General features: G+C 38.1%; 1 protein-coding gene across 8 annotated transcripts in view; it reads left to right on the top strand.

Annotated features, from left to right (window-relative positions):
• Positions 1 to 23268, top strand: part of Ssh2 (slingshot protein phosphatase 2) — a 272549-nt gene that overhangs the window by 207780 nt on the left and 41501 nt on the right. For 7 of the 8 annotated variants that reach the window (XR_012438703.1, XM_074046515.1, XM_074046516.1 and 4 more), the window contains 4 exons: positions 7960 to 8081; positions 13757 to 13825; positions 14574 to 14639; positions 19223 to 19417. Coding sequence is in view for 7 of the 8 variants with exons in the window: in XM_074046515.1 (XP_073902616.1) it covers positions 7960 to 8081; positions 13757 to 13825; positions 14574 to 14639; positions 19223 to 19417 (452 nt within the window). In the remaining variant the exon portion in view is untranslated. The remainder of the gene's footprint in view (positions 1 to 7959; positions 8082 to 13756; positions 13826 to 14573; positions 14640 to 19222; positions 19418 to 23268) is intronic. The other variant, XM_074046514.1, reaches the window with a different exon arrangement.

The raw sequence follows: 23268 nt of genomic DNA, 5'->3' as shown, positions 1-23268 counted from the left end.
GCGGGGGCACTTCTGCAGAGAATGCTTAAAGGGGGACAGCCTGGAGACAGCCCCGCCCCTGACCAGGACCCTGCCCTCTGCAAGGGTAACCACTGGAGGTCTAAGTGCCCCCGTCACCAGATGGGAGGCGAGGTGCCTCCTCCTGTGGATTGATGGGTCTAAGCCTCCTGGCCACACTCCACTTCTTGGCATCAATGTTGAGGAGCCATATGGCAGAAAAACAAAAGGTCATTTTCCTCCTAGACAGTGGAGCCCGTTTCTCTGTTTCTCCTGGTCCCCGGTCCAATGACAAAAGTTATCATTCAGGGCAAATCTGGCCAGCCCCTAGAGCGCTAGTTTACCTGGCCTTTGGCCTGGTCTTGGGGAGACCTCCTCTTCTGTCACTCTTTCCTCATAGTACCTAAAACTCCAGTGTCCCTGCTGGGACAAGATTTACTATCTCAATTAAAAGCTCAAATTCTCCTCCCCCCAGGCAGCTATCTCTGCTGCCCCCTCCTTCAGGAACAAAGAGATTCCACAGTGTGGACTGGTGAGATGAGTGTAGGGGGAGCCAGGATGGCCCTCCCTATTCAAATAAAACTCAAAGATCCCTCACAATTTCCACACCCAAAACAATATCCCCTCAAGCCTGAGGGAGATGAGGCCTTATGCCTATTCCTTAAAACAACAAGGGTTACTAATTAGTTGTTCCAGCCCCTATAATAAATTTAAAATTCTTATAAAAGTTAATTTTAAAATACAAGTTACAAAGTAAACAACTGAAAAGGATATAGATAGGTAATAAATGTATTTTTTGAGAAGTTAAAGGAAAAAGGAATGGATGAGAAGGGATTTTGTAAAAAAGGGTTTATCCTAAAGATTGTTTCAAATAGGAGGGATAAAAACAAACCATCAAAGGGTTTAGTATGTTGTATGAAGGTCTAAGTAAGTTTTAAAAGTGCATAATAATAATCGGTGTGTGATAAAGTTAAAGTTGAATATAATCTAAGAGTTGCCTAAAAGATTTTTAGGGTCATGTCAAACTAAAATCAAATCCTCTATCTATAAAATAACAAGGTTATCTTAATATTGTTCTGCTCTGAGTAACATCTACAAAAAACTATTACAGAGAAAGATTTTATCAAAGAAATTATTCATGTTTTCTGCTGATCTTGTCAAGCTTTAAGTACTACTAAATCAGAGTTCATTTACATATTTGCTTATGTGTCTTAAATGACCACCTTGTAACAGTGTTATCTGAATATGGTACAAACATTTAAGAGGTTAAAAGTGTCAATTTATATAAAATAATGAGCTAAAGCTCTCTTTTATCCAAGAGTGTTACATTTAAATCCTGACAGCCCCTGCCTCCCACAGGTCACCTACCTAGGTGTGGCCTTAAAGGGACAGACTCACTCCCTGAGTCACAAATGCATCAACCCAGTCTTCTGTTTCCCAACCCCCATACCATAAGACAGCTTACAACTTTCCTGGCAGTTATAGGATTTTGCAGAATTTAGATCCCTAGGTATGTAGTCCCTGAACAAACACCTTTTTATGCTCCTCCTAATATTCCTATTTGGGTCTTAGATAATGTATGGCCACCCATTTCTCTTAGAAAAACTTGTCTCCAACAGACTCTGCTCCTCTGGCTGACTACCTGCCTTCTCAGGGAACTTCTCAGAGAGTGTGCAAACCAGATCCTGCCCCACCCTATAACAATTTCTGTTAAACCGGGGCATCTTGTTCTCCAAAAAGGATATTCTACCCTCTCCATTGGGACGTCGATGGACCAGCCCTCATCTGGTCATTCTCATGACACCCACTGCTGTCAATCTCCGTGGGTTCCCCCAATGGCTACACCTCTCAAGAAACAATTAGAAAATGGAGAAGGGAATTGGAGGACTCTTGAAATTGTCTAGGGAACAACATTTCACACTGGTTCTCCTAGCCAATGCCCATCCTAATGCCTTAAGCTTCCTCCCTTGTATCATACTACATCTCTGCTGTTGCTAATCAAAAATTTAACCAGTTGTACCTCCAAGGATACCAACCTCTCCAAAACGTGAGGATAGTTGGCTGATACCTGCCATTCACAGCTCAGAGGATTGGCTCGAGGCCATTTACGATGTATGGCTACAAGGGACCTTCATCTACTTCAGGGAGGAGGAAATTTTCACCTTTGGAGCCTGGGTGTACACCATTATGAGGCTCACCACCCCAACATTGTTTGCCAACTAACCCTCCTTTCCCCTACACTGCCCCTTGCCAGCTCGAAGAAGCCAGAGTGAACACAACATCCCCCTTCCTTAACAAACAAAAAAGGGAGGAATGTTGGCAATAATGGCGCCGATAGGTTTCAGTTCTTACTGCACCCTTAAGCTTCTGTTTTCCAGGGTCATGGTCCTGCCTCCCAGGGTCACGGTCCTGCCTCAAGTCTAGCTTGAATCCTTCTTCTGCCCCAACCTCCAATCAGCATGAACCATAAGATCCTAACCAATCAGATCATGCTGAGTCCCACTGAGGGGTATTTAAGCCCCTGCCCCTCCTGCTTCTCTCTCTTGGCTCCCTCAGCTCTCTCTCCCACCCTGCAATAAAGAATCTCTTGGCCAGATCACTCCTCTCCGCGTGGTCACTTTTCAGGCCTATATTTCCTAACAGCCCTTGGTGTTGTTATTGTCCCTGTACTGTGTGCAATTAAGTATTTTCTGGCTGTAGATAATAGCACTAGTGATATTTAGAATGGAAGGGTGAGAGGGGATGGAAAGCAAAGAAGTTAAAGGAAAAGGGAAAAACAAATAAGTAGAAAAAAAAAACAAAACAAAGAAACAAAAAAAGTTTCAAAGATATAAACAGGGAGAGACAGTGTACTAATCAACCGTAAGCTGAAAAGGCATTAGAGAGACAAAGAGAGGATTGGAAATAAAAAATAAAAAGAATAAAGATAAGAGTAAAAATAAAAAATAAGTAAATGAAAGAAAAAATGTATATGTATATATAACTAAAATAAAAGAAAATATGAAATGAAAAATAAAAAGTAAAATTAAAAAAAAAACCCTCCAAGTTCAAATGCAATGAAGTTTCAGTCTAAATAATTTTGGTGTTCGTCCTTCAGCCTCCAATCCTGGAGATGGTGCTTCAGATGTTATTCTGTAGTTGTCTCACCAAAGGGGTAACATAAAATAGAACAAAACCGCACAAAACAAGGAGAAAAAACAAAACCCACAAAGTGTCCCAAGTTCAAATGCAGTACAGTTTCAGTAAGTTTTTCAGCATGCAGGTGTAGTTCGGTTTTCTCATCAAAGGTAGGGAGAGAGAAAAAAAAGAGTATGGAGACAGGTCTGTGAATGGCTATCTGCGGCTATGGCTTGCCTGCCCGCTACTGTCAGCCTGCTGTTGCTGGTGGCATTACTTATACAGATGTCTGGGGTGAGCTTAGCACTCACCTGGCCCTGCAGGCTTTGTTTACTCAGAGTTCTGTGCATGATGCCACTACTACAAGCTTTCCCCTTTCCAAGCACACTGGGGGAGGTGACACTGCACCCACTTTCTCAGGCCTGCGTGTTTATTTACAATTCATGTGGGAAGTGAGTCTTCCCCCCCTCCGGTGGAGTTTTCCTCCCTCCGCCACTCTCACAAGCTTTCCCACTCCTAGTTGCTAGGTGCATGCCCCTGCTCCCACCCTCTGCAGCCAGGCCCAGCTTGATTATTTACAGTTCCGGGAGGGATTCCCCTCCCCCCTCTTCGGCACTGAGGGCGCCCCACCCTCTTTCCCACGTGTCTTTATTGTTCTTACTGCTTATTACTCAGTTTCTCTTTTTTCCCTGGGTGGGAGTCAGTCTGTCCAGGGGGCTATGCTGATCTGGCCCAGCGATGTCTGTGGAAGTACCGTGTACCGCTTAGCTCACCTTGTAGTCCACATCTTCCCAAGCTATCTGGGCACAGGCGACTCACTTATCTTTTTCTAATTGATAAATTTCTAGTGTTTGGTTTGAACCTCTAGATATTAAAATAATTTGCCACATGAGACTTAAGAGAGCATGAAGTTAGGGAGACAGAACTGGCAATTTGAGTCTTCTCTTTCCTACTAAAATGTGCACCTTTAGCTCCCTTGTATTTTTAAAATATAAATTTAGACAGTGTATCTGATGCCTCTGAATTAATTCAGAATTCAAATGAAGTCATTTTACAGTTGTTTTGAATTTTTACAAACACATAGTCATTATGTTTCAGATTATTGAGTGAGTCATCTTTAAGAAAATGAGTGAATGCATTGTATGATTTTGGACAACTTAGCACTTTTCTAACTGAAAGAATATTTGTAGACTCAAAGCAAAGACTTTTGTTTTGAGTTAAATTTGGAATGCTAAAACTCTTATTATGGGAATTATCCATAAGGTTAAAAGTTTGATAGTCAACTGGAAGCCCTGTATTTTTCTTATCCCGACCAAACCCTGCATTTTGCCTAAGCATTGAAAATAGGATAAAACTGATTTTTTTTTTTACCTCCAGGGGAGCTCTGCTTTCCAAATACAGGTATCAAGCATTAACTTTTTTTTACTACTTAGGAAAACTATAACTGGAAAAATAAGGAAGTGCTTATACAGTACTCTTGAACATTTTCTAACACTATTTAATTTTTTAAAAACTGAGAAATCAATGTCTAGGATATTTGAAATAGCTTCAATAACATTCTTAACTAGAACTGAGATCTTCAAACTTTGGAGGATAATTTAAGAAAATGAGGTTTTTTTGTTTGTGGGGTTTTTTTTCTTTCTCTCTCTGTATATTTTGGGAGGTTGGTGGGAGGGTTTGGTTTTATAATATGTTGCTTTTTTTCCAAAATGATAATGAGTTTATTTTTTCTAAGTATAAGTGTATTATGCAGAGGGTTCTCCCCCCCCAAATTAGACAATTCCAAAAGGCATAAAGATGAAATCACCATATCCTATACTCTGAGAAAGCCATCTGGGCAATTTGAATAAGTATTCTTCCAGTTTTATTTTGGTTTTGTATGGGGGGGGGGGCGGACAGAGAGAGAATGAGCTTTCATTTTTTATAAAAAGGAGATAATTACTGTTTCTTCACACTTCATCATGGATATTTTTCTTTTCTTTTTTTTTTTTTTTTTTTTTTTTTTTTTTGGTACTAGGGATTGAATTCAGGTCCTATACCTTGAGCCACTCCACCAGCCCATTTTTTGTGATGGGATTTTTTAAGGTGGTGTCTCATGAACTATTTTCCTGGGTTAGTTTCAAACCTCCATCCTCCTGATCTCTGCCTCCTGAGTAGCTAGGATTACAGGCTTGAGCCACCTGTAACACCAGTAAATACTTGGCATGGGTATTTTTCTGTGGCAGTAAGTAAACCATGTTTGTGGGGAGGGTTGGGATTTTTGGCTGTGCTAGAGATCAAACCTAGGACTTTGGCACATGCAAGGCAAGTGTTCTACTACTGAGCCACATCTTCAACCCTGAAATCATGGTTTTTAATGGCTATACAGAACATAATTTATGGATTTTTTTTTAAATTTAACAACTTCATAGACATAGACAGATTTTTTAAAATCCAGATTTCCACAAACACTATTTCTTTTGAAGACAGTATTCTTTAATATATTAATGTCACACCTGAGGTCTGTTTGAATCTTAGCTATTGACTTTGCTTTATTCTTTAGGCTAGAATTTAATATTTACATACTTTTGAAGCCTTTCTCTCTGATGAATTGGGTAAGCTGCCTGTCTAGACATTGGATCTTTATAATGTGGCTTCCCTGAGGATAGCCATCGCATGCAGGGGCATGATGTAAGACTTCAGTAAATGGAAATTAAAGGCAAAGGTTCAGTGTACGATAAGGAGGAGTATTTCCTGATATTAGATGAAGCTGATGAGAGAAGCTCTTGTACTAGATGAAGTCTGTCAACTACTTATACTTAGGTTAAGCCTTTAAATTAGATACTGAGAGAAGTTTTAACATTCTTTGAATGATGAGCTTTGAAAACAGATTGGATGCTTATCTTTAGGAATAATCAGAGGTAGATGATTTCTCAGAACTACCTCAATCCTAAAATTTCTGGATTCAGTTCACTTGACACTTGAAGTAGGATTCCAAATTTAGTCAATAAATGGATTTTCTTAGAATAACTATCTTAGTTGCTATTGTTGCCATGTTTTAAAATTCAAAATATTGTTTTGTGTGGGCAAATAAAATAGAATTTAGTTGTGTCCTTTTCTGTTTGTCTTTGAGTGCTCTATTCATGGGACATAAAGCCAGCAGTATATTTCTTTTCTTGTGCACTTGGCATTTGAATAAGTGCCATTAAATTCTAGTTTTGTCAGCTCTTATTAGAAATAAGCTTTAATGTAGCCACTTGTGCCATTTGTGCTTCCCTAGCTTTCCCTACGAGTATCAAAATAGAGACAAAGATAGCCATGGGAGTCTCACCCCTGCCTTGCTAAATGGGTCATGTGAGCTTTGTAATTATCCCCCTTTTTCTTTTTACCTGGACACTTTGGAATAGTGACAGAATTAAAGGGGAAGGAGACTCCAAGAAAAAAAGCACTGAAAGAATTCCAAATAGAAATCTGTGTCAAATTTCTGACAAGTATCTTGATCTAGAACACTTGTTTCTTTTCTGAGTTGAAAAACGGATTATTTTTATACAGAATAAATTGCTTTCAGAACACATTTTCCTGGCTTCAAAGGATCTGTCTTATTATTAACAGATAACAAGAGTAGAGTATACATTCCATGAGGACAGAGATCATGTCTCTCTCTTCCACCATTGACTCCTCAGCATTTGCACCATTGTTTTATACACAACATGTATATAATAAGTATTTCAAATGAATGTTGCCTGGAAGCCATTTATCTTTATTTTTAATATTTATTTGGTATCTTTTTGAACTTCTTATTAAGAAAATGTTCAAGCTGGGCTCTGGTGGCTCATTCCTATAATCTAGCTACTCAAAGAGGCAGAGATCGGGAAGATCATGGTTTGAAGCCAGCCAGGGCAAAATAATTCAAGAGACCCTATCTTGAAAAAACTCATCACAAAAAAGGACTGGTGGAGTGTCTCAAGGTATAGGCCCTGACTTCAAGCCCCAGTACCACCAAAAAAAAAAAAAAAATCAAACCCTCCAAGTCGAAAATATATTCTTAGGAACTCATTACACAGCTTTGATAACTATCACCATTTTGCTAAATTCTTCCATCTGTGCCCCTGCCCCTGCACTTTTCCCCCTCATTGGAACAGTTTAAAGTAAAACTCAGATGGTTTGTAATTTCACTCCAGATACTTAAATAAAAGGCATACTAGTCCCAGTGCTATTGTCACAAAACAGGAAAATCCTTAATTTCATCTAAGATCCTATCTATATTCACATTTTATGAAGGCCTTTTTAAAATATAAATAAGCAATAAATTAAAACTTTTTAACAAAATAATATGAGAAGCCTCTGAAAAAGCACTATTATTATTATTGAAAGTAAGAAGAAACTCTGTGTAAATGCAAAAATTTAATACAGCGTAGCCAGTAACTGTCCTGAGATAATTTTAGTAGTTTGCTCCATATTATAATTGTTTGTAGGACTTGCACTCACAATCATATTCTTCATATTCCATTCTTCAGTCTATAAAACATTCTCTGAAGATGTTATTATAAGTTATGCTAATAGGAAACATTTATTACAGTAAATATCAAGCACTTAGAGTATGCTCAGCACTGCTTTACATACATTATTTCATAAGACTCTGAAAACATCTGACAGGTAAGTATTATTATGTCTTCCTCCAGTTAATTTTATAACGTACCAAAGGTTTTATAGTCAATATATATTTGGAATTTGAATTTAGGTCTCCTAACTATTGGCTCTGCTACCTCCCTTAGTATGCTTTAAAATGCTGATGAAAAATGGTTGAATAACTTAAACTTTCTTCTTCTAAATTTCATAATTTCTCTGTTGTCTGTTAACCTCCAGGCTGTAAGATTGGAAAGTACTTACCAGAATCGAACACGCTATATGGTAGTGGTTTCAACTAATGGTAGACAAGACACTGAAGAAAGCATTGTCCTAGGAATGGATTTCTCTTCTAATGACAGGTATGTACCATTAAAAAGAGGGATATGAAATCTTTTTAAATAACCTCATATCCTGCCTTGCACGATTCTGTTCTTAAAAAATTCAAGGTAGGGCTGGCAGAGTGGCTCGGGTGGTAGAGCACCTGCCTACCAAGCATGAGGCCCTGAGTTCATTCAAACCCCAGTGCCACAAAAAAAAAAAAAAACCCATACTTAAAATTCAAGGCATAAAAACTAGAGAATATAAAGGTGTCTTAGCTACAATCTTGAGAGACAAGTATATTTAGGGAATGACTTTGGTTTTATATTCCTAATTTATTACTATCCCTTATTTTTCTCTCAACTTTAAATAGTAATGATAAAAAGCAAATACTTTAAACTTATCCCTCCAGGAAGAAAGCTTTTTTTTCCCCCTGCCAGTCTACTATATTTTAATCAATAATGATTTATTTTAATAATTCTAGGGCACATGTCTTTTATGGTAGTGCACCAGCAGTCCTGGATTCAAAGACATCCAGTTGAACTCCAATCTCGTATATTTATCCATTACTTTAAAATTTGTTTTTACCAAATCATATGCCTCCTTTTTTCTTCTTCATAGTTAAAAAGGGAGAATGGCTCCTTAAACTCAAAACAGAATTTTTTATAATCATGCACTTTTGGATTTAGCTGTACTTCACTTCCTATGATTAAAAATGCTACATAGAACCTACCTTTTTTGTGTCCTTAAAGTTTGAGGCTTTTTTTTTTTTTTAATTTCCCTACTTTTTCTGGAGAAACCTTGGGAAGACTGTGGAATGTGTCTGCTAAGCATATCTTTATACTCTGAGATAATAAGCCTCAGGAAATCCTGCCAGATGTCTCAAAGCATTGACTTCCTGGTTCAGGACTAGAATGGAACTGTGGAATAGCTAGGGGTGTGACCCAGACCTGGGGGAATTTAGCACAAAAAAGAGGAGGAAAATGGGAGTGATTCTAATTGTTCCTGATGTTGTGGGCCAGGGAATCATATTTGCACTAAAAAGTTTCCCAAACCAGTGTTTACCTGGGTTTGTATATAGACTTGTGGGTTCACAGGGATCACAAGGCTAGAGATGTTAGCTTGTACACCACTTACAGCATTTAATTATGCTCTCTGAATTTACACAGGTTTGTGGTTTAGGAAGCTTTCTCCTGTAGTTTTAACTTCTAGTGTTACCTAAGCAACAGAGCTTTCAGTAACTATTTTCCTGTAAGAGTGTCTACCTTGTCTATATTCCTTAGGATTTTAGGACCTCTGGTTTGGGCTTTTATTTCTCTAGATCTGTACTGTCTAGTACATTTACCACTAATCACCTGTAACTACTTAAATAAATTAATATAACATAACATAATATAAAGCTGGGTATGGTGGTGCACAGCACTCAGGAGGTAGAGGCAAGAGGATTGCAAATTCAAGGACAGCCTGGGCTACATAGTGAAACCCTATCACAAAAAAAACAAAAATAAAGACCAGGTGCCAGTGGCTCATGCCTGTAAGCCTACTTACTTGAGAGGCATAAATGAGGATCATGATTCAAAGCCAGCCTGGGCAAATACTTCACAAGACCCTACCTGGGGGAACCATCACAAAAAAGAGCTGGCAGAGTGGCTCAAGCAGTAAGAGCACCTTCCTAGCAAGCGTGAGGCCCTGAGTTCAAATCCCAGTGCTGCCAAAAAAAAAGGCAATAGGTAACTCAGACCTACAATCCTAGCAATTTGGGAGGCAGAGATCAGGAGGATCATAGTTCAAAGCTAGCCTGGGCAAACAGTTCATGAGACTCTTATCTTGAAAATACCCAACCCAGAAAAGGACTGGCAGAGTGGTTCAAGTGGTAAAGCACCTACCTAGCAAGCATGAGGCCCTGAGTTCAAACCCAAAAAAATAAAAATTAAATAAACATAAATTACTTAATGATGCATAAATAAACATCCAAATTTCAGTTTCACAGTCATAACTAACCACATTTCGAGTACTTAATAGCTATATTTGACTAGTGGCTCTCATATGGGACAGCACATGTATAGAATATTTCCATTACTGCAGAAAGTTCATTTGAATAGCACTGCCCTAGCTTGTATTTCCTTTGTTCAGTTCTCCCTGACCCTTTCCTTGAAAGCCCCATAAAACAGGAATTAGAGCTGCAGGTTGCAGATTCTTCAGAACCAGAGGGTGAGCAATTATTTTCCTAGTCTTTAGGTCTTTCATTTTGTCTGAAATTTTACCAGAAGGAATGTTAATGGGTACCCAGTAATTTTTCCTCAGTGAACCACATGTATTTGCTGTAATAGTCCTGCCCAAATCATATCTGACAAGTGCCACTAAAACAAGAAATTTTAGTTTTCTAGTTTTCATTATGTCTGATAAACCTAGTATTATGAAATTCCCATACATCTTCTATTTGAGCCTGTTGGATAAGAAATGCTTCTTACTTCAGAATACTGGTACTCTGGTAATCTAATGTCATTTCTATCTCAGTTGCTCTTGAAGGAATTTGTATTATTTATTTCAGAATATGAAAAACTGATATTTCAAAACAGTATTAGACAGAAGCAGAAGCCACATTGTTTATGACAGGTACAAATACTTCTTAAGATATGTTACAGCCAATTCACTTAGCCTATTTTGAGTATGGTATTCTAAGTTACAACTTTTTTCTTTTTTTTTTTTTTTTTTTTTTGGTGATACTGGGTTTGAACTTAGGGTCTTATGCTTGCTAGGCAGGTGCTCTATCACTTGAACCACATCCCCCGCCCTTTCTGCTTTAGTTATTTTTCAAAAGTCTCGCTTCTATCCCTTGGCCATCCTAGACTGCGATCTTCCTATTTATATTTCCCACTTTTATTATTTCAGATGGGGTCTCTTGAGCTTTTTGCCCAAGCTGGTCTCAAAACATAATCCTCCCAATCTCCACCTCCCATAGAGCTAAGATTATAGGCATGAGTCACTACTCCTAAGTCATAATTTTTTAATACACAACATGACCTCAATTTCATAAAAACACTGGATATATTTAAAGTTATAAAACCATAGAGATTCAAACTCCAGTACTGCGCCCCCCCCCCCCCCCCCCCCGGAAAAAAAGACATTTGGACTGGGGGCATGGCTCAAGTGCTAGAGCACCTGCCTAGCAAGCTCAGGGCTCTGAGTTCAGTCTCCTGTACTGCAAAAAAAAAAAAAAAAAAATAGAACTTTGCGTCTGGTTTTATGTCTAACACATAGTAGGCCTTAATAGATAATTATTTCGTGAATGGGATGGGTATCCACTAAAATAAGTAGCTACACCTTAATGGAAAAAAGTCTAATGAGACTCAAGTAAACTATATAAAAACATCAGGTATACCTAATTCAGCCCTCTCCCTGTTGTGTGGAAAAGCTGCTACTTAATGCAAAAAAGACTGACCTGAAGGCAAGCTGAAAATGTGATGTTGGTTCCTATATATTGTCACTTGTGGAAAGATTATCTGGTATCTGGTCACAAGGTCAGAGATCGAACTGCTTTGGAGCTTCTGTATCTTCTGTAGTTAGTCACTTAATTTTTAGATTTATCACTAGGCTATCGACCCTTCATATTTATACTACAAATTGTACTTGTTTGTTCCTAGAACCCTAACTAAACACTCACTAAATAAAAAACTACTTCAAAAATGACCCCACTGTACCTTAGGAAGCAAACAAGTTTTCATGTGCTCACCTCATCTACTCAACAGAAAGTTCTTATTCACTCCTAGAGTCTGTCATGATAGCTGTTCAGGCCCAGGGTTCCAAAGTGGATAAACTGTTCTAGTCTAGATTTGACTTAAGCTCTGGAATCTATAGTAGGGTATTGAGTAACAGAGGCCAGCATTTGTTATTAACAGCCTGACTAGTGTTCTTTAGTCCTGCAGTGATTCCAGCAGTTTGAGTTTGATATTCCTCATGTTTTTAAAGCATTTGCATAATTCTTTCTGAAACTCCACCACCAAATCACTTTCAGAAATAGTAGAGTACCCATTAGAGATTCATGTTCAAGATTTGTTTTGCAGATCAACGCATTCACATACAGTTTTCCTTTAAGTATTTTAAATTTTTATGACAACCTTGTAAGAGTAGGTTTTGTTACCTTCATTCAAAGATGAAGAAATAAAGACTGAGAAAGGTTAGATAACTTGTCAGGAGATCAAACCCAGATATTTTGGATGCCTAACAAATAGGAATTATTATGTTTAGGCACTCGTACATTTTTGTGTACCTAACTTAGTCTTAAAACAGGGCAATAAAGAGGGTATTTTTAGTCTGGTGTGGCACACACCTGTAATCCTAGCACTTGCGAGGCAGAGGCAGGAGGATCATGAGTTCAAGGCTAGTCTAGGCTTCATAGTAAGACCCAGTCTCAAAAAATAAATAAAATAAAAAGAATTTTTATCTGAGTTTTACAGTTGAAGAGCCTGGGCACAAAGCATGTAAGTTATTTGCCTATACTTATCTGGAACCTGGGTTCCAGAGCCCATCTAATCTGAGAACCCATGCTCTTAAGCCATACTGCATTGTTCTGCCTCCCACATCCAACATTTCTACTACACCATGCTGCCTCTCTAGCTATATTGGAAGGGAGCAGGAGTAGAAGCCTTTTGGAGAATGTGCCAGAAGGGGAAAATGGCTCAAGACAGCCTTAAGGAGAGAAAATGACAAGAAGTCTGAAATAGGCAGCAGTTGTCCAGAGAAGTGGAATGATAGAACATACAGTTCATCAGGAGTCCAAGTGTTCTTACACCAACGTATTCTATTAATTTAAAGCAAATTTCTTTCTTGGGCTAGTGTGTGATTCAAATAGTGGATTGGTTTTTGTTCATTTGTTTTGGTTTTGTTTTTGTTTTTTTCCCACACTGCTGAGAATTCAACCCAGGGCTTCATGCATGCTAGGCAAGCATTCTACCTCTGGGCTATATATATCTCCAGTCCCTGAAATAGTATTTTAGCATACCATACTTCGGCTAACCTTTGTTGGTTGTTGACATTCCTATTCTGCATTCAGCAGTGCCAATTCAGTGCATGATTACTAAGCAGTGTTTTCCCAGATGTGGTGGAACTTGGAAGGCTGAGGCAGAAGGATCATGAGTTCAAGGCCAGCCTCAACTACATAGTGAGACCCTATCTCAAAAGAAGAAAAAAAGACAAAAACAAAGCACTGTTTTGTTTGAGTTGTGTTGTTTATTTTGTCTCTCTTGATCACAAGCCATTAACAATTACTTCTTTAGATTCGTTGTATTCCCTTTTAGACTATTTAGTATTTTCTTCTGTTCAATAAATGTATGTAAACCTCAGCAACAAGCAGTAGTTCTTGACATTCCTTGGAGTTGAATTGGATGCCGTATCCTGGACTAAGTCCTACTTCATGCAAGTCAGCAATAATTGCCTGGAGCTTTTAGATAGTAACCATTTGCAGATAACAATACAAGAAACTCAATCATTGAGTTTTCTTTGCCAAACATGTAAAGAACTGACTAATCATCTCTTAAACAGCTCCTGAGGACATACATGGAATTAATAGTAATATGATGGAAATTTCTCCACTCCAACACTTGTGCCATAATGTAGAGTTTAGGGGTTTATCCTTTGTGTTGAATGAGTTAATAAATAAAAGATTGCTTCCCAGTATAACAGGGAAGAAATTTATGGATTATTTCTTGTCTTGCAGTAGCACATGCACAATGGGCTTAGTCCTGCCTCTCTGGAGTGACACTCTAATTCATTTGGATGGTGATGGGTAAGAGCTTTCCCTTTTATTCTCCTATAGAAAGCCAAGGGATGGGTTCCATCTTAGTGGCCCATTCATTTAGCTGAATTGGAGGCCCAGTGTGTCCAACTGAACTGACATGTCAGAGATCAATGAGTCCTTTTAAACTTCTGTTTTGTAAAGTGAAGTAAAAATACAGCTTTCCAAGGTCTCTCACTTCTGTTCTTTTAGACCGACTATGGTAGGAATCCAGACAAAGAAGAAACAGTTTGTTGGCTCACTCTTTAATCTGAGCATTTGGGACTGTTGCAATGCTCTCCCAGAGGATGATATGTTCTGTTTCAAATAACCTCTTGTGACCTCTGCTAGCTATCAGCCTACAGTATAACCTCTTTCCTGTGCCAGTTCCTTCCATGACATCCCCACCCCCACCTCCCGGTGTTTTTAGAATGGGTCCCCAAAAGACTAAGATGTTTATTGCAGTTTATAAAACCATACTCAGGTTTCCTAAGAACCCACAAGTCTTGCAAATAGAAATATAGAGCAGAACAGTCTACCATAGCTTCCACTGGGAAACTATATGTAATTCTCTAACTCCAGGGTGGGATTCCATTCCTTTTGCCTGATAGATAAAATTCAACCAAGTTCTAAACTTTGGTTAACTTCTACATGAAGTATCTGATGATTCCTTCTATTAAATCAGCTTTGTAGCAACCTTGAAAACTCACAACTGAAATAACCTACCAATATTTGTGGATTTTTATCTTTCTTCTCTTAGTGGTTTCAGCGTGTCAACAGATAACAGAGTTCACATATTCAAACCTGTATCTGTGCAGGCAATGTGGTAAGATGACTTTTAATATCTTTTTAAAACAGTGGTTTTTAATGTGTTATTATAATAATGTTTTGTGAGAATTACTATTTGAAATGGTACAATTTACTTTGAAAATGCTATATGATTTGTGAGTGCAGGTTTTTTTGTGCTCTGTTTGTGTTGTCATCATAATTAAAGATAACCTAGAAATGTAATTTTTAAATTGTCACAGTGGAAGGCCTTGAGTATTGATGAACAATTGAAATTCAGAGGTATTCTCAGGCTCTAGAAGAGATATAATGAATCAGATAGCTTCTTGGAACTGAATTTCATAGCAACACTGAGTTACTTAGTCTAAAAGCCAAGTCTAGAACATCTTACTTCTACACACTAGCATTCAGTTTCTTAAGATAATCAGGAATAGCACTAATATAGTTAGTATTAGATAGATAAATTTCTATCTAATAAATTTCTATCTAGATAAATTTCCATTTAAACTGCTGGTAGCTATTTGCATAATGCAAATAGGGTCTAGAGAAAATGTTGTTGTTAATAACCACCAGCTAGTGTTCTTAGTTATTTACTTTGTGCCAATAAATATGGGTTATATTTAATCATTGTACTAGTACCCCAAAATAGTATTGTTAGCCCCTTATTATAGAAGAGAAAATTGAGGCTTTAGAAGGGTTACATAACTGGTCCAAGAGTAGGTTGTTCATTTAGATTATTTAGACAGAAAGACTCTTATTCTTTTTCAGTATCCAGAAAATGATCTAATTTATAACCAGTGAATGATGAGACTCTTAAGATTCAGAGTCTATCTCCTGGTCAAGGATTTGAATTCCAGTTTCTCATCCAGCTGCCTGTTCTGTATTGAAGTCCCTCCAGGGAGATAATCCACCCCTGAGTAACAGAATTGACAGGAGTTAGGTGGGTAGAATCCCAAGAGTCACTGAACAGTTAACAGCCATACCATTTCATGAAGAGATTGAGGTAGGACAGAGTTCTGAGTATGCTTAGACCAATTTTAGATTTAGGGAATTATTTTACAGGTGAATTTGTCATGGAAGATTTAATGATCTCCTTTAACTAAGACTCAGTTAAAGGCAACTACCTATCTATTCCCAAGTACCAAGTAAAACTAAGCAGCAGTAAGTACCACAAATGACAGTGCTTTCAGGTATATTTTGGAGAGGAGAATAAGGCAGCAGCTCAAGTAATAATCTTGGATCAAGTGTTGATATTCAAATGTAGGCTGACTAGTCCTAGCTCTGTTAGCTTATTGCAGAAGAAACTTTTTTGGTGTACAAGATGGGGGTTGTTGAATTAAAAATCACAGGAAAAAAATAGACAATGTATAGATTAAAGCAGCATTTAGGACCTGAGGGCATGGCTCAAGTGATAGAATGCACGCAGGGTGCAAGGCCCTGAGTTCAAACCCCAGTACCACCAAAAAAAAGAAAAAAAAGAAAGAAAACCAACAGCAGCACTTAAACCACGGACTTCCTTCACAGGGAGATACTGTAGGCTCCTACTTCCTAATTCAGTATGCAGCCAAAGTATCTGAGTCAGCTAGATCTTGAGTGTATTTTAGGTTAATTGCAGCAGACTCTGTGGCATATGCTCTTGAAGCATATGTTTTCTAGATGTAGAAAGTACACATTGATTATCCTGTATGTTATACTAAACTGGCCCTTACCTTTGAGTCTTTGTGATAAAACTGAAATTCTTTGAGCATTTGGCTTATTTTGAGTAATAGCACTTTTTTTTAAAGATTATACAATTTTTGTTTTTAAGGAAAAAAACCTGTTTCCCTAATAAAAGTGGTAAAAAAATTGGTAAAAATTTTTTAATCTACATAATACGGTGTTGACAAGGATTTAAAGAATAATTGTATAACTGTTGGTAGAAAAATAAACCAGAGCAACCTTTCTGGAGAATGATTTTCCAATGTGCCTCGTCATTTTGCAAGCCCTTTAACCTAGTAATTTTACGAAGAATTTGCTCTGAGATAATCATGGATGTGTGCAGAGATTTTAGCCACAAGAATGTTTGTCAATGTTCTAATAGTAGCAAAAGAATGAAAAATAATTTAAATGTCAAAAAAATAGGCACCAGTTAAATTATGGTAATCTATGTTCTTGAATAAATAATATACAGCCATTAAAAATGATTTAGTCAAAGAATATTGACATGGGGTTATATTAATGACAGGATGTAGAGTAAGAGCAAGTTATGAAGGTATGGTGGTTCTGTGCATAATAGTGGCTATTTCTGGGTAATAGGATTTCTGTCATTCATTCATTCATTCTGGAAATCAAACCCAGGGCCTAGTGCATGATAGGCAAGTGTCTACCCCTGGGCTATATCACTAGCCCCAGGTCATGAATTTTTTTAAACTTTGTTCTCTTTTATTAGTCTTTACTTATTTAGTTTTTATTTTAGTAGTACTAGGGTTTAAACTTAGGGCTTCAAGCTTACTAGGCACTTGAGTCATACCTCCAGCCCCAAAGTCATAAAATTTTTTTGTGGTACTGGGATTTGAACTCGGAGTCTTGATGTTGAGCCATTCCACCAGCCCTTTTTTGGGTTGGGTATTTTCAAGATAGGGTTTTGAGTTGCCTGGAGCTGGCCTCAAGCCACAGTTCTCTGATCTCTGCCTTTGAGTAGCTAAAATTACAGGCGTGCATCACCAGTGCCCAGCAATCATAATTTTTTTAAGTGAGCATGGATTACTTTTGTTGTGAGGAAAAATAAATAAATAAATAAAGATCTTTTTGGCTGGCAGAATTGCTCAGGTGGTAGAGCGCCTGCCTAGCAAGCATGAGTTCAAACCCCAGTACCACCAAAAAAAAAGTTATTTTTAAGGAAAAGATGTAGCTAAGCACTAGTCACTCACTACTAATTCTAGCTACTTAGGAGGCTAAGATTGGGAAAATCAAGGTTCGAGGCCAGCCCAGGCAAATAGTTCTCAAGATTCCATCTCCAAAATAACGAGAGCAAAGTAGACTAGAGTATGACTCAAGCAGTAGAGCTCCTGCTTTGCAAACACCTGCTTTGAGTTCTAATCCCAGTCCCACCAAAAAAAAAAAAGACATGAAGGCCAGGCATGGTGGCTAACATCTGTAATCATAACTACTTGGGAGGTAGAGTTCAGAGGATTAAGGTTCAAGGCCAGTCTGGTCAAAAAATTAGTGAGACCCCCGCCATCTCAACAAAAAATTGGGCATGGTGGGGTGCACCTGTCATCCCAACTACATGGGAGGTATTAATAGAAGGATCATGGTCTAGGCATGTGAAAGGCTACTTGAAACATAACTAAAGCAAGATGAGCTACAGGTGTGACTTAAATGGTGCAGTACCTCCCTAGCAAGTACAAGGCCCTGAGGTCAAAATCTAGCACCACCAAAAAAGGAAAAATAACTGAATGTATTGGCCTCAGAATTCCCTTATACTGTCCATTTCCTTTAGGAGAAAGAAATTAATTAATAGCCAATAAGACATTTCATTTGACAGATTCTAGTTGAGTTCCAACTATGAGGTAGGCCTTCTTTAGGCACTTGAGACACACCAGTACACTTGTAGAAAGGTTCTTTCTCTTGTGTAATTTAATTCTCAGCATTTCTGGCTTAAGCTTTTTGAAAGTATATAACTGAAAGATACTTTTTAATTGTATTTACCCTTCTTGGGTTCCTGTGTTCAGTGTCAGAAGTTTTAATTGGTCTCAGAATAACCAGATCTGTTCTTAGCAAATAACTTATGTATATGAATAAATGACTTAAACAGAGTAGGAGACCCAGGCGAAGGTGGCTCATGCCTATAATCCTAGATACGCAAAAGCAGAGATCAGAAGGAATGAGGTTTGAAGCCAACCCAGGCAGAGTTCACGAGACCCTATCTCCAAAAAAACCTTCACAAAAAAGGGCTGGTGAAGTGGCTCAAGGTGTAGGCCCTGAGTTCAAACCCCAGTACTGCAAAAAAAAAAAAAGAGAGAGAGAGAGAGACAGAGAGAGTAGGAAAGTAAGGCAGCAAGAATAATCAGTATCATTCAATAAGTACTTCCTGGACATTAAAGGATATATCTTGGGCTGGAGTGTGGCTCAAGTGGTAGTGCATCTACCTAGCAAGCACACAGGAGGCCTTGAGTTCAAATCCCAGTATCACAAAAACAAAACAAAAGGATATGCCCTCATGGCTTAGGGACATGTATGTATGTGATCTTTGTGTGGCCTCTAAGAATGATAGAAAATATATGCTATTACCCAGTTCTGTGCTAACAAGAACAAATCTGAATTGTACAGTCACAGCTTGATTCCAGCTATAGGATCATGAGCATCATAGGTTCCTAGACTTATTTTTCACTGGTGAGTTGTCAGTTCTCTTTCCTTCCCCCAACACTGCTTTAAGGATGTATCTTACAGCAAATGTGTAGATAATATGGATAGATAATATGATATCATCAGGATCAGAGAATCTGGAATTCCAGGGAGAAGATTCTCCAGAGGCCAAATTCTATAGAATTTAAACATTAGAAGATTTTGAGATATACATGGGTTTTTAGCCTTTTGGTATCCCACATTTCTACAGTGCTCATTTCTCACCATATCTTTCAGGTCTGCACTACAGAGCTTACATAAGGCTTGTGAAGTGGCCAGAATAAATAACTACTACCCAGGCAGCCTGTTTCTCACCTGGGTGAGTTATTATGAGAGCCATATCAACTCAGATCAATCCTCAGTCAATGAATGGAATGCTATGCAAGATGTGCAGTCCCATCGGCCAGACTCTCCAGCTCTCTTCACAGACATGTAAGTCATCTTCCTGAGGATTATGAGGCCCTCTCTGTTTTACTCTAGGCAATACATTCCTTCCTTCCTAATGTCTTCTGTGGAATTAATCCTACCTAGTGATAATAGTCACCATCTATACCACACTTCTGCTACACATAAAGAACCCAATCTGTGGCTTACAAAGGCATGAGAAATTTTACTCCTAGGCTCAGTGGAGTCTTCATAATCAAGAACTGCCATGCCATAAAATCCATCATTCAGATTTCACTAATTGGAGTCTGGAGGTGTGGCTCAAGTGATAGAGCACCTGCTTTGCAAAGTTAAACTCCAGTACTGAAAAAAAAAAAAAATTCACTAATTTGAAATTTGAGTTTAAAGGAATAGGTCTTAAGTTTGTATTCACATTATCTGTGAAAGGAGCATTTGATAAGCAAATTAATGGCAAGAAGCTTTCAGAGAGATGTTTGTAGGACATAAGAAAATAAAATGTTTCCAGTCAATTTAAAAGAATGCCTTGGGTGTTCAGTTGATTTTAAACTTATATCTCTTCAGAAATTTCTTAGAATATCTTACCTTTCAAGTGTCTTACTTCACTCTCCTTTGTCTTGTTAAGTGCTTGTTGGTAGACTTCATTAAGTCTCCTGGTGTACTGTAAGCTGGATAAAGGCCTAATGTAGAGCTGATACTTATTTCCTTTTTAGGTCTATGTGTTGAGACTTCTTTGATTATTTTGGAAATTTTTTTACACTTAGTTCCTGCTTTGGAAATTAATCAGGATGTTTATTTTTTTCTGAATTGATCTTTCTGCACTTAAAAGGTATTCTACAGCTGAAAAAGAAGAGTAGCTACTTATTTGACCTTACAAACAGGATTTGCCTTAAGATTCCTAAAGTTTTGCCAAAATGCTCCGTGATTTTTTTTAAAAGGCTTAATTTAGATAATCTAATAAGTACTTTTTAGTAGAAAAGTCAAATTTCTAAGAACTTTGTATAAGAAACAGTCAAAAAAGCACTGGAATATATTTTTTTTTCCCAGAGTGTTATTAATAGTAGGTTCTCCTTTCAGTAGCCCTAGTCCTTTCAAGATCTCATTATAACTGTATCTAAAAAGATACGAATTTATGGAAAATGTTATTCATAATTTCATGCTTTACAGCTAGTTAATGAATTTCAAAGGAATGAATGTTTCCTCTTAACTCAAAAAACACATTCTATTCCTATGTGGTGGCTACACGGGAGGTGTGGGTAGGAAGATTGCAATCTGAGGCTGGCCCCTGGCAAAAAGTGCAAGACCTTATCCGAAAAATAACGAAAGCGGAAAAGGGCTGGGGGCGTGGCTCAAGTGGTAGAGTGCTTACTTTGCAGAGGTAAAGCTGTGAGTTCAGTTTACTTTTGTGAGACTGGGATTTGAACTCTGGGCTTCATGCTTGCAAAACAGGTATTCTACTGTTTGAGCCATGCCTCCAGTCCATTTTTTTTATTCTAGGTATTTTGGAGATGGAGTCTCACAAACTATTTGCCTGAGATGGCCTCAAACCTCCTTTTAGCCCCCTTAGTAGCCAGGATTACAGGCATGAGCCACTAGCACACAGCCAAAAAAAAAAATTCTAAGCCATACTCATAGAAGACAAAAAAAAACTCTTTTGGTTTGTTTGGTTTTTTTTTTCTGATTTTGTTAGAGAAGATTTTGAAACTACGGCAGAAAAGAAGAAAAGAAATTACTCACAATCTGTCTACATTCCTAAGCAAAAATAAAATAGGACAGGTAGTCCCTGGCACCTAGTAAAGGCTCATAAATATTAGTTCTTAATATGTTTAATGTAACCTCATTTTAAAAGTGTATTTAATAAATATCTGATCATGGAATAAGAATTCTTAGAAACCATAGGCCAGAGTATTAATAACGAGTATCTTTGAATAGTGGGATTTTTTTAAAGTTGTTTTTATTTTCTTTGTATTTTTGTGTATTTTCCAAATGTTTTTCTAATGAAATCAAAGAGAAAAAAGTAGGTTCGTGTTTTTCTATCCCCTCTTCCTCCCCAAATTGACTAGAAAGAAAAGCCTATTAAAAAATACAAGGAGAATGTATGCCAAAATGAATTTAAGTGCTTTCCAGTGAGCAATCTATATTTGAAATTAAAGAGAATATACATGTGTGGTGCCCCCATGCACATCTAATGATATATCAGGCACTCATACGTGGCATGTCATTTAATCCTTGTAAGAAGACTGGTATTATTACTGCCCTTACTTGATAGGAAAGGAAACCAAGGCTTAGGAAAGAGAGGGAACTTGGGTGGGGATTTAAACCTACTCCCAAACCACTCTCCTCAAAGTATGAGATTGGGAGAAGCTGGGCATAGGTAGCTCATGTCTGTAATTCTAGCCTACTCAGGAGGCAAAGATCAGGAGGATCACAGTTCGAGGCTAGCCCAAATAGTTCTTAGACTGGTGGTGGCTTAAGTGAAAGAGTGCCTGCCTAACAAGTGTGAAGCCCTGAGTTCAAACCCCAGTACCATCAAAAAGAGAGAGAGAGAACAGATGAAGACATTGAGGAAAAGATTGCTAAACTAGGAAATCTAATCCATGCATGCACATAGTTTATTTTTATTGACATGTCTTTTTAATGGAATACTAAAATTATACATTTACTTCTTACTGCTAGCTATGTCTAGAAAAAAATGAAGCTTGGATAAGAATTTTACTTCTAGTCAAGACAGGGGTGCCTTTGCTGATTGACAGGGAGATAGCACAGATATTAGCTATATTCTGCAGGGTTTGTGAGAGGCTAAGAAGAGCCCAAGTGGTATGGCACTCCAAGGTTGAGGGGTTAGAGCATCCATCTTTGGAGATTACCAAAGCTATTTTTGCAGTCAGCGATAAGGCTGTGGGCAGCAAGGGCAGGCAGGATGCCTGAAGGCTTAGTCCATTTCCACCTCCAAATAAGGAAGTGCAGAGCAGATATCTTTCTTGAGTAGGTAGCAAAGGAAAGAGCCAGAAAATGCTGTCAGTCTTACTGAGATTCTGTGTAATATGAAATAAAACCTTAGAGGGAAGCATCCAGTTATATTGAACCATGAACCTTCTAGTAATTGTAGAGTCAGCTACCTAATTTGATTTCGTATTAAAGTTCTCAGGGGAATTTATTTTTAAGAGAGTCAGAAAACTAAAGAAAGAACACAATTCTGTAGGTAGAGTGTTAGGCTGGGCTGAGTGTTCTGATTTTCCTGCCAATGTGTGATCATTAGTGTGTCTTTTAATATGTTTGTTTCTTTCATCCACAAAATGAGGATAAAAATTTCTCAGAGATAAGCCAGGTGTGGTGATACACACCTGTAATTCCAGCACTTGGGAGGCTGAAGCAGGAGAATCACAAGTTCTAGGCCAGACTGGCTACATGGCCAAACCCTGGGTCTCAGCAGAAAACTGGGTGTGATGTTTCATGCCTGTAATCCTAGCTCCTTGGGAGGCAGCGATCCAGCAGAATGTGGTTCAAGGCCAGCTTGGGCAAAAGTTAACACCTCAACCAATACAAAGCTAGGTGTGATAGTGTGCGCCTCTCATCCCAGCTCCTAGGAAAGTGTTTAATAGTAGGATGGCTATCTAGGCAGGCCTGGCCATGAAAGTGAAGACCCTATTCAAAAAATAACTAGAGCAAAAAGGGCTGGAGCATGACTCAAGTGGAAGAGCACCTGCCGAGCAAGCAAGCACGAGGCCCTGAGAGTTCAAACTCAGTACCATCACAAAATAATAATAGTAATAATAATAAAGGAAAAAAAGACATAGTATGGTAGCTCCCTGTAATCCCACCTACTCTGGAGGTGGACATCAGGAGGATCACAGTTCAAGGCTAGCCCAGGCAAAAAGTTA

This window comes from Castor canadensis, chromosome 11, assembly GCF_047511655.1.
Source record: "Castor canadensis chromosome 11, mCasCan1.hap1v2, whole genome shotgun sequence".
Lineage (NCBI taxonomy): Eukaryota > Metazoa > Chordata > Mammalia > Rodentia > Castoridae > Castor > Castor canadensis.
The sequence above is the reverse complement of the archived record's forward strand: the minus strand, read 5'-3'. Positions and strand labels throughout refer to the sequence as shown.